This window comes from Chanos chanos, chromosome 8, assembly GCF_902362185.1.
Source record: "Chanos chanos chromosome 8, fChaCha1.1, whole genome shotgun sequence".
Classification (NCBI taxonomy): Eukaryota; Metazoa; Chordata; class Actinopteri; order Gonorynchiformes; family Chanidae; genus Chanos; species Chanos chanos.
In genome coordinates this window covers 41,360,022-41,372,068 of record NC_044502.1, presented here as the reverse complement: position 1 = coordinate 41,372,068, position 12,047 = coordinate 41,360,022, and the positions used below count along the sequence as shown (strand labels likewise).

Genomic DNA, 12,047 nt, shown 5'->3' with positions numbered 1-12,047 from the left:
AGAGAGAGAAAAAAAAAACGCGCCTTAGAACAGAGTGCAAGCATCTCACTTTTTCTTTTTCTTTTTCTTCTCTTTTTTTTTTTTTGTCTTCATTTTTGGGCGGCATGCCTCGCTTACCACAGTGCACTACGAGGAGATGGTGTTGTGAGGTGAGGCTCAGTTTACAGATCAGTGAGTTTAATTAGCCCTAATGTGAGGTACGAGAGAGCTTTGCTCAGATCCAATCACTCAGAGTGAGTGTGTGTATGTGTGTGTGTGTGTGAGGGAGAGAGCGAGTGAGTGAGCGGGAGAGGGGTAATGTAACTGTGACATTGTTCTCTATATTACATTTCTTTCACCTTTTACTGACATCTCACGCCTACTGACCCTGCCCCCACCCCCCCCCCCCCCCCCCCCCCACCCCTCGCTGCCTCCTTTTCTTCATAAGCTTTCAGGAGTGCAAAATGTCTGTCATTGTTTTTGTTGATTCATGTCTTTACTTACAACACCAAACACAATGTCATTAGCACACAAGCTTCTAAAAATGCATCTTTGGGGAAAAAAAAAAAAATCAAACAGGGTCATGGTTTCTTTTTTTTTCTTTTTCTTTTTTTTTTTTTGTGTGTGTGGTGCAGCTAAAGAACATCAGAATGCTATTTTTCAGGCTGTCTGTTTTTGTTGACACTTTATTCTGTCCTTAAAATGGCTTGCTGTCTACAATGAAGTTGGAAGCCTTAATCAAACTGAGACTGCGCCCATAAAGGATGTGAAAGTTTATGACGGGCTGTCAGAGTTTCACAGGAGGAGGTAAAAACTAGCGCGAGCGCTTATTAAGCTACAGAAGTAATGCTCTCTTCCACTCTCTACTTTTTTTTTCTCTCGCTCTCTCTCTCTCTCTCTCTCTCTCTTTCTCTATCTCTCTAAGCTTGCAAATGCAAATTGTCCTTTGCATGACTGGTTATTAAAGCCCTTTTTCAGCTGTCAAAACCAACTGCTCTGCAACCCATACCTGGAAAAACCAGGTCTAAAACGTTGATTTTAACCATTATTTTCTACGGCAACGTTTCAAACTGAAAGTGAGAAGAACTGGCTTGGGGGGGTTGGGGGGAGTGTTAGATTGAGTGTGGGGAGATCTGGCTAGTATTGGTTTAGATGCCACAGAAAAAAAATATAGCCCTTTGTTTTAGCAATTCCCCAGAGCTCCTTTTTGTATCTTAAATCTTTCGACTGACAAGACAAGTGAACTTACAGCGGGCTTTGACACTTTAACATACATTTTCTTTGTAGAACTGTGGTTTTTTGGGGGTTTTTTTTCTTTCCCTACCTGAGCATTTTCCAGTTTCAGATTTTTACGTTGTCTTTTATCTTAGCGTGGAGTGAGCTTCAACATGGAGGTGAAGGGAGGATTGGTAGAGCAATCAAACAGGAGATAGGATGTTCCTTCTTTTCCTTGCTTTCTGTCATTTAGTTCAAGCCAATGAATTAAGTTTGCATTTGCTACAGCGGTAAAACTGTGAAGTGCTAACCTCTACAACAGCTTTTTTTGCATGTTTTCCATAATGACAAAATAGCTCACACACACACCTACACACACACACACACACACACATTCATACACAAGACAACATCAAGAAAGCAACACTTGTTCTGATGCAAATCAGGCCTGTTCTGTGCATGCACTTTGAAGTCGCCGGTGATCTCCATGTCACGGCCGCTAATGGACTCAAGTAGACTAATTAAACACCACGGCGCAGATCATCTTCATGGGTAAATGCGCGCAGATGCAGTCGGTCCTGCAGACATTGACCTTTTCGAGGCAAGTTAAGACCTCGCATTACGCTGACATACATTGTTAAATTTATACAACATGGTGATGAGAGAATGTGCGGAAATGCTAATGAGCCCTCTTTTGCAGTTCTGAGAGAGAGAGAGAGAGAGAAAGAGAGAGAGAACAACATTCTCTGCTCATAGACACAGGAAAGAGATAAGAAGTGGAAGTTCATGTGCTTTTTCCTTGAAGTCATTTCACTAAGAACGCTTAGAATCTCTTTAGAAAAGAAAAGTGAATAAAAAAAAAGTGAGAGAAAAAAAAAACGTTCATTTCCAGCTGTTATTTCCCCCTTAACATCCATCAGAAACATTTTGAAAGGGAAGAAAAGGGAGGAACAAGGGGGCACAAGGGAGTTTAGCCGTGAATAATTCTTGTTGATTAAATCAGCATCGCATACCTCCTCTGGTGGCGTTGGTCAGGGCTTACCTCCAGGGTATACTGCAGCTCAGAGCTGCGGCAAAGACAAGACTGGTCTGATGGTGGATGGAGCATTAGGTGGACTGGGGCCCATTCAGTCCTCCAAGGGCTCAGCTCCATGAGGTACTTCTTAATTAGCAACTCATTAAGACCAGCAGAGAGGGAGTGAGGCGGGGGTGGGGGTGGTTGGGGGGGGGCACAGCCGGCATGAATGATTATCCAAATAACACGATGAATTTAGTAATTAAGACCTTGGGTAAAGTGGAAATGAGAGAGCCTCGGAGGAGATGGCCACACCTGGCTTGAGTTGAGATGTGCAGTGGCTCTAAAACTGCATAAGCAAAGGACCCCCCCCCCCCCCCCCGCCGCCCTCCCCCCAACCGTACATCCAGAGATGTCCTACCGCACTGCCCAGCGGAACGAGAGAAGTTCTCGTTTGGATGGTTTTGAGCTCGAAGATCTATACGCTCTGCAGGAGTCTCTTCAAAGTAAAGAAGAATTCTGAGAAGAAAACAAATGCAAAATATGCCCCAAATAATTAAGAAAAAAAAAAAACAGAATCTTGCCACAAGCCAAAAAAAAAGAAGAAGAAGAAGAGGAAGAAGAAAAAAAAAAGAACAAACTCTAAATCTTCCGCTGTGTGGGGAAATTGCAGTTGCCAGAGGCAGTAAGGCAGCCATCACTGCAGAAGGCCGGATATTCATAAACAAGTCCAGTTACTTAGGAGAATGGAAGCTTTGATTTAATCTCTGTCCATGTCAGAGGATATGTGACAGTTGATGGGAGATATACAGTGGACTGTGTACCATTTAACCCACCTGACACATCCGCTGATTCGCTCCAGCTCTCTGATTGACGTACCGATTCTACGGCAGGCTGACTGACTCACTGACTCACCACTACAAGGAATCTCATTAAAAGGATATAGAAGGAAGGAGAAGAGCAGATAAAAAAAAAAAAAAACACTAGCAGCTTCCCTAGAATCTCACACATGTGCTCCTCACTTGGCCATAAGGGTTGTGCAAAAGTGGGATGCAAAAATCTGAAGAGAGGGATTCTTTGAGGCAGTGAGGGTAGTGAATGGTAGGGCGGTAGGGAGATAAATACAGCACACGGTGGGTTCAGGCCAGTAAGCAGCGTCTAGGCCTGGCTCAGAGGGGGTGTGTTTGTCTTTCTCAGATCAATAGCCCCTACATTGATGCTCTGAAAGACAATTTATGAGCCGTAAAGGACAAGGGCGCTGCTTTTGTTCCAAAGGCGTCTCCTCACCTCCTTCTCTCTCTCTCTCTCTCTCTCTCTCTCTCTCTCCCTCCCTCTCTCTGACTCTCTCTCCCTCTCTCTCTCTCTCTCTGACTCTCTCTCTCTCTCTTGCTCTTTTTTTGGGCCAGCTGTGTGATGGGCCAGAGGGTGATGAGAGGTCACCCATGCTTTTCCAGATGGTTCGCTGAGCAGCAGCTGCCGTAGGGGGTGGGAGAGTAGCGAAGGCAGAATGGGGGGGGGGATGCTCAGGAGAGGGGTGGGTGGGGGGGGTCCAGGAGGAATGATTACAGTTTTGTGAAGCATCCAGGTGAAAATGACGAGAAGAAAAAAAAAATCAATTGTTTGGAGTGTGCTGTTGTTCTCCACTGTCTCTCCCTCAGAGGCAGCTTGGTGCTGCAGCTCCAGGCTGTTTACCCACGACGCTACGGGCGCTTCTATAGACTACAAGATGTAATAGCGAGGGCCTGACCTTGTTTTCAGAAGGTCAGAGGTTTGATTTTCAAGAGGGGAAGGTTCAGTGTACCCCATTAGCGGGGCGTCGCACTGGAGTTAATCTGAGGCAAATGCAGCCAACATAAATGATGCAAGAGCGTGTACCAGTCTATGTAAGTATGTCACCCTAAATAAGGAAGAGCGTTATGCGACTGAAATAGAAAATGAGGAGCAGAGAGCCCGGCTTAGTCATACCGATGACTTTGTTTGGCTCATGTGGCGTAGGGTGCCAGTGACATTTCATCTTTGAGAAAGCAACAGTCTGAAATCCCCCGATGGGCTTCAGTTCTCTCAGCACTGTCTCTACACGACTTACGGGGCTGCATGTATGTATAATGCCTCGCCCTTGTACCCCTTGTCGCTCTAAACTACTCATCTCCGCTGACCCTTCCATAATGCCCAGTCGCACTGAATTTACCTCCTCTGCTTTTTCTCCTGCGCGGAGATGAGCCTCCCTCCCAGTCTGAGAGAATTTTAAGTACCACCTTAGGGGCGAAAAACGGACAGGAGAGATTGACGGTGAAAGGAATCCACCTTGTTTTTAGTGCCGCCGGTGATCCCAGATCGAAAACGTTCAAACCCCCCACCTCACCCCCCCTTCCTCCTTCCCTCCCTCTGCACCCCTCTCACAGACCCTTGAGGCCCAAACAGAGGCTAAAATTCCCCAACAACCTCCCCTATCTACTTCAAACAAGGCCTGTTTTCTTCATGCGTCTGTGGGAAAGCCAGAACAGGCGATGGAGGGGCGCGGGGGGACTCGTAATGGGGGGGTGGGGGGGCGCCGTGATGGGGAGTGCAAAGAAGGGGTGAGAGCGAGAGAGCTTCCCTCCATGCATGACAATGAGGGAAGCCATTCAATTAGCAGCAGTTTACGGGCTCTGATGTTGATTACCTAAGACAGGCCATCGGATCCTAGCCTGGAGCTGATTAAAATTTAGAGCTAGTTGGGGGGACAGGACATACAAAATGTTGGAGATTATAAAAGCCTTCCTTTCCATAGCCTTTTACTGGCGAGAACACGAGTCTTCTATACTGCGCCCACCCCCCCCCCCCCCCCTTTTTTTTTGTCTCTCCTTTTGCATATGTCATATTTGATGTTTTGATAATGGGACTGTACCATGTTAAGTAATTGTTGGGGGGTGGGTGGAGGGGGGGGTAGCTTTGGAAACGTCTTTTGAAGCTATCTTGACCCTCCTGATTTTAGAGGACATTCAGTTACAAGTTAATCGCCGAGCTGTTGCAAAATCACAATGCGGCCTGTCAGAATGGTATGCCACCGCGGACAGATTTATTCATCTCCAATAAATGATCATGTTTGTCAGTGATGATATTTGCAGATGATGGTGTAGTTATGTTTGAGTCACGCTTGATGATTTTGCGGCGTGAGAGGCGAAAACAGCCAGTCGCAACATGACGGTCGTTCATCATATTGACACTTACATTATTTATCGTTACGATGCGTCGTCCATTAATTTGTACAGCCGTAGCCAATCCCTGCTGAAGAGCAACCGGCCAGCCAATCACCGTGAGGGACGCTGACACTTGGAAGGCCAGTTTAATTGGATTTTTTTTTTTTTTTTTTTTTTTTTATGAAGATAGCAGGTGAGGCGATGCCATAGTCACACTGTAAAAATGCCTCTGCAGATTTTCTATTCAGATACTGAACTAAAATGTCTCATTTACCCTGACCCAGCACTGGCATAAAAACATCAAAAAGCGACAGGTAAATCATTTAGATGCTCATCTCTCTCTCTCTCTCTCTCTCTCTCTCTCTCTCTCTCTCTCTCTGTGTGTGTGTGTGTGTGTGTGTGTGTGAGTCTGTCTCTCTCTGTGTGTGTGCGTGTGTGTGTTTGTGTGTCTATGTGTCAGCTGTCCTCACCCTTAACACTCTTCAAACTCAGAGCTGCATAATTGCATGTACACACAAAAATAAACTGTGACATTAACACTGCGAAGGCCAGTCGGAGTGAACACCGAACACAGTCTTCGACTAAAAAGAACGGTGATTGACAGCTTTGACGTCCAGCTTGGCGAAGAACAGAAGGAAGGAAGGAAAGAGAGAGAGAGAGAGAGAGAGAGAGTGAGTGAGTGAAGGAGACGGAGTGGGGGGGGGTCATAACAAGCATGCAGAATCCTCTTTAATCACGTCATTCTCCTCTCTGCCACTGCTAGTAGGTTTGAGTTATTTGTTTCTTGCTTAATAATTCATTCCAAAAAGCCAGTGACCCACTCAATTAAATTCCAGACAATTCTGTCTGGCGGTTTGCTCTTTCTGTGGAGAATAAAAGAAGACAAATAAAATATCACAATTTCAATATTCAAACAGTCGTAGGGAGGATAAACAAGCGGAGGGAATTGGTAAATATGATTGCCTCGGTAATTAAGAAAAGAACGAGAGAGGGAGGGTGAAGAAAAAAAAAAAAAAAAGAAGGGAAAAAAAAAACAGTCGGGGAAAGATGTTAGTCATATCTGAAATGCATTCGCGACAAGATTACGGAGAAGAAAACAGAAAGGGATTACTGCAAGGGTGTGGACGATAGTGGGGAGGGGGGGGGGGGGGAGATAAAGGAGGAGAGATGGAAGGCTTGTTCTTATGATTGTTCTCCTGTAAGGGCAACAGGAGACACAGGCACTTTACCGTGGATACACTGACCAGAGTCTACCAAGGGGGACTACTCTATGTGCATTTGTGCGTCTGTGTCTGTGTCTGAGCGTCTGTGTGTTTCACTGTGTGTGTGTCTGTGTGTGTGTGTGTGTGTGTGTGTTATGTGTATGTATATGTATATGTGTTGTGAGGGGAGAAGGGGTGCACAGGTAAGGTTTTAGGCTGATTTGGGAGAGGTGGTGGAGTGTTGGCCGTGATGGTGAAGGGCTAAGATCAATCGTGCCACTGTGTGTCTGGAACAAAGTGCTCCAGCCCTAGTGTTGATGTGGTGGAAATTGCATCTTCAAGGAAACGTGCTTGATGAGATTGTGGGATCAATAGAGAGGGAGGCTCGGGCGTGGAACCGCAGCCGGAATGAGAATAGGCCTCTGCTTCACCCACCATCAGCCTCTCTGATGTTCTAATAAAGCAAGTCTCATCACGACAAAGGGCGAGTGTGGTTTGGACCCCAGCCCTTACCTATCAGGACGGGTCCGGTATGTACTGACAGAGCCAGATGGTAAATTGACCAGGAGAAAATAACTAGAGCCTTTTGTAAGAGAGGCTTGTGTAAGTATATGTATAATAGGCTGAGTGACGCTGTGCATGTAATTGGCTATTTCCATTTTTCAAAATGGATCTCGCTAACCCACACACACATACACATATATGTTTCAATACTCCTCTGAGCATGTCCGTTCGTATTTCAAATTACAGCCATACACCCACGCAGAAGCCAGAGAAGTTAAGTTATACACAGATTTATATAAATATATGTCACTCTGGAAGACTTAATCATATACACACCAACACACACTCAGAAATGTCTGATTAGGCTCATTCAAACACACACACACACACACACACACACACACACACACACAGAAGGAGACAAACACTCAAACACTCATGTAAGTCCAGCAATGCGGCAGAGCTCCCCCCCCCTTTCCCTCCGTGGCTGTTTCCATGGCAACAAGCTCCAGTTTCTGGCACTGAAAAGTGAAAACTGACAGGAAGTGTGAGCAGCCTCCAGGGGGCGGGTGGTGTGTGTGTGTGTGTGTGTGTGTGTGTGTGTGTGTGTGTGATGGGGGGGATTGGGAGGAGGGGAGCAAGGGATGAGAATGAGAGCAAAGGAGCAGGTGTGGGCCAGAATAGTGATCAACCACCCCCCCCCCCAGCCCCCCCTTTGGCCCCCACCTCTTTACCCCCCCCCCAATTCCTTTCCTGTGTTTGCATAGATCCGCCAGGGAGCGGTTGATTGGCATGAAAACATTTACTCCTATGTAAATCGCTCCTGGCATGAGGCGGGCGCTTGCTGTGTGGGTCAAAGGTTTGCAGACGTAGACTCCTGTTGATTTTTTCCTTGCTTCTCTGAATCTGAATTTCAACTGAAAAAAAAAAAAAAAAAAGCCGTCTGCTCCGTTGAGTCTGTGTGCTGAGTGGAATTGGTTTAAACCTTATCTCAATACTCAGATGCACAAATGATGTGGTTGTAACGTCTGGCGTTAGAGGGACATGTTTGTGTAAGGTCCCAGTCAAACGTGCTTGGGAGGTGAATATATCAGAGACTTTCATGACGCAACTTTTCGTGCTTACCAGCAGCACCTTATCTGAGCCATTTGCACTAATTACATGGTGGTAACGGTGTTAAACCTTGTGGATCTACTCTCCCTCTTATCTGCAGCGTATAAATAAAAAAACTCAGCAACCCACCAGATGTTAGGACAGAGTTCTGCTAAACCTAAAAAAAAAACAAACAAACAAAAAAAACAGCGTCTCTCAAAGCAGCTTGTTGACTGCAGTGGGATTTCTGTAGGAGGTAATGTTTTGGAAGTGTCCTCGGTATCGAAGAGCACGAGTCAAGGGCTGTCTGCGACCCTGCTGATGAGCGCCGTGGTTTCTCACCTTCTTTTCTCTCGCTTTACTCACCCGATTCTTTACGAAATTGCCATCCTCTATTCTCCATGCCTTACCTCTTTTCTGCCGTTCTCTCTCAGGAAATCCTCGACGCCTGCCAGACATCAGAAGCCACTTTTGTCCTCTCCCTTTTTTTCTTTTTTTTTTGAACAATTCCTTTTACCTCGGTTCACCTCTTGATTTGCCTCTCTGCTTCTCTCAATGCCCCCATCTCCCCGCCCCCTCCCCACCCCCACCCCCCCCCTTCTTATGGGCTCTTTTTCCCTCTTGAACTTTTGACTAGAAACTTCAAAATACATTTGATTGACATATCAAGGGTAATCCCAAAGTACCTGACTTAAAAACAGGTTTTTTGAATTTTAGGTAGAATGTACGCACGTTTTTAGTTCTTAAAGATGTGTCACTCATCCCGTCTCTAGGTACTTCCACCCAATGGATTTTGCACGTTTTCCATACACATCGGTAAGTTGCAGAGGGCCAAGGAGCAGCACGCAGGAAACTGGAAGCAATCTTTATGAGGGGACCCCGTTTTAACAATCGCGCAGGCGAAAAAGGGGAGATCAGTTTCCGATTGTACCACAGAGTCGCACACCAGGACTTTACATAACCACAGTGAATGGTGTGATTACGGGTAATTTTGACCAACAGACTCTCTTGCTGGGATGTACACTTACAGGGACCGTTACATCACAGGGTATAAAAGATTTGTATTTCACGGCATCGGGCCCTTGGTGCTCTAAGGGGCCGGACGGCGCCCTGCCGTTTTCGGTGCCGTTGGGACTGTTTGTGAAACGCACAATGGTCAAATTCTCTCCATTTACCTAAACACACAATTTCGTAGGCGAACAACAATGATTCGCTGTCAAGGTCAATGATCTTCGGTCTTACATAAGGCAGAGCTTTGAAATCCTGCTATCGTCATTCTGAGCCTCTTCCTTATACTTCCCCCTGACCCAGTTCTTTTAATTGAGTGTTTTTTCTCTCTCTCTCTCTCTCCACAGCATCTCACTTCTAATCCCTCGTGAGTCAGAATTTCATGGTTGCCTTTCTCTCTTTCCTATTTGTTCCTGTCATTCCTCAGTTTCTCTGCCTCTCTTCTGCCTCATTACTTGTCATGCACTTCTCTCTCCTTCTCTGTTTATGTCTCTACCTTCGTCCTGTCTTTCAGTCCTTCAGTTTCTCTCCTCCTCCTCCTCCTCCTCCTGCTCCTCCTCCTCCTCATCATCTCTCTGTGCTCCTCTCTTTCAATCTGTTTGTCCCTCTTTCCTCTTGAAGGCTTGAGCATAGTCTTAATTCTGCAGCACCTCAATTCCCCGTCTTCCTTGCAGTGGCCTCTCGCGGGGACAAACCGGTCCGCCGATCGATTTTTGCCCCCCCCCCCACCTCCTGATTTAAACCCTTCCTGCGCCCGCAAAGTGAAGACCCTGTGAATCACCCTCGCAAGCCGCATGCCAACCAATTATGACACCACTCTACTACCTCCATCTGTGCACCCCCCCCCCCCCACATTGACTGTGTACCTTACCTCCCTCCACTTCTTTTCCGTCACACACCCCCACTAAGAGGACCCACTCCCATCACCTCCAATTACTGAGTCTGCTAAGGCTCCCCCCACCCCCCCCACCCTCAGCAGAGCTCTGTCTGATTGTCTCAGCCCTCCTACCCTTCCTCCCTATTTCTCTCTCTCTACGTTTCTCTCCTTCAGTTCCCCCAACACTCTTACAATTATCAAACATGGCTTTTTTTTTTTCCCTCCGTTGTTCGCAGAGATTTCTCCACCCCACTTCACACCCCCACCTCTCCTTCTCCCTTGTCTTTCACCCAATCCCCTCAAGTAGGCTCTGCACTTTCTGGTTTCCAAACAGTCATTCTTCTGCTTTAATTAAGCCCCTCACCCCTCACACCCCCCCCCCCCCCCCCCCCTCCATGCCCCCCCCCACCCTTTTCCATTACTCATTACTCAGAGTCTGAGTTCCTTTGCATTGATCACACACCAGTCATGTGCCACCTTTCCATCTGGGCATGAATGTGAAATCTCCTGAACTTTTAATAGACACCAGTTCTACTCAGCCTCCTGTGCTTGTGTCTAGGCAAAAAAAAAAAAAAAAGTTTGTCCTATTTCTGACCTGCTAATGAACGCAAGCTGAGCCGAATGATTCATTTTTAAGCCCTGTGCCCTTGTTTTCCTTACGGAGAGAGATATGCTATGCGTGTAACATGATTCATGTTCTTCCCAAAGCTGATGAGGAGGATGGAGGCTTGGCTGCCATGTAGCAGAAGAGGTGTGGGGGGGGGGTGGCGGGGGTTGAGGGGGGTCGGGTGGGGCTGTTTGATGTGGATGAGGTTGACATCTTTTTATGTGGAGTGTGTCTAGGCAGGCAGAGTTAATCCAGGTCTCTTCCTTCTACTTCATTAACTCATTGCGTAACACTTGTTTATTTATATTTTCTTTTAGGCAACTTGGACAAAGTGGTTCTTTTTATTTTTGCTGGTTCTCTGTTTGCCTTGGTAAGGCCGTATGGGATTTTACTGGCTGAGCGAACACATTCATCCTACTTGGCTTGTGAGACAGCATCCTGTTTGTTTGTGTTTGTGTCTGTCTGTTTGTTTGGTTGGTTGTTTGTTTGTTTGCCTGTTTGTTTGTTTGTTTATCTACACAGAGATGGTTAATTCAGCAGCCATATGGCTTGCTGTATGGATTATGTGGTCTTGAGGTCAGGTCAACCTCGGGCTTCACTGAGCTCTTCCGAACCACTGGACTTAATCTCTAATTAGCAAACTATTAAGAAAGCTAGTTTGTACTCATTGGAGTTTAGGTATGCAAGATGCATATATCAACAGAGACAGACAAGACCAGCTAGGAGCAATAATGGGTATCAACAGACAGCAGGGCTTTGTAGTCATTGAAGGATTGCACTTTTCAAAGGGAGGTCGTCTTATCAATGCAAGCAGTCCTCTCCCATCCACTGATCTCTCTCTCCACTTGCTGACTGACAGCCCATGAGAGAAAATACTTCTGTGCAAAGAATCCATGCCCTCCCACCGCAGAATGCCTTTGTAGACTTTTGCTAACCATGCACCTCTCATTTGTCACAATCTGTCAATAGTGTTTTTGACCTCTAATCTTCTCTCAATCTCCCCGTATCTCGACTCTGACTTTCTCTCTCACCCCAATCTGAGAATCTGCTGTCTTAAAGCCGAGCATCAAAGTTTGGTCCATGCAGGATTCGCCTCCTCCTCATTTCTCAAGTTCCTTTGAAGTAAAAGTTCACTCTGTAACATTTTACGAACAACTTATTTTCTATCTGCTTCCTTGATTTCCTATTGATTTCCCTCCGCCTTGGTCTGAAGGAAAAGAGGAAGATGACGAAGAAGAAGAAAGAAAGAACGACGCAGAAAGAAGGATCAATGCTAGCGTGACCTCCCGCAGGGGTATCGGTCGGCTGCACTCCAGAGCAATCATTAACCAATTCCACACTGCCAGCCCAAGCAGAAATACTCAAATAC

General features: G+C 46.3%; 1 protein-coding gene across 1 annotated transcript in view; it reads left to right on the top strand.

The window, feature by feature from the left end:
• The first annotated feature begins 2,621 nt into the window (after positions 1 to 2,621).
• iglon5 (IgLON family member 5) overlaps positions 2,622 to 12,047 on the top strand; it is a 36,013-nt gene continuing 26,587 nt past the window's right edge. The window contains exon 1 of the mRNA XM_030783204.1: positions 2,622 to 2,715. Coding sequence (XP_030639064.1) covers positions 2,622 to 2,715 — 94 coding nt within the window. The remainder of the gene's footprint in view (positions 2,716 to 12,047) is intronic.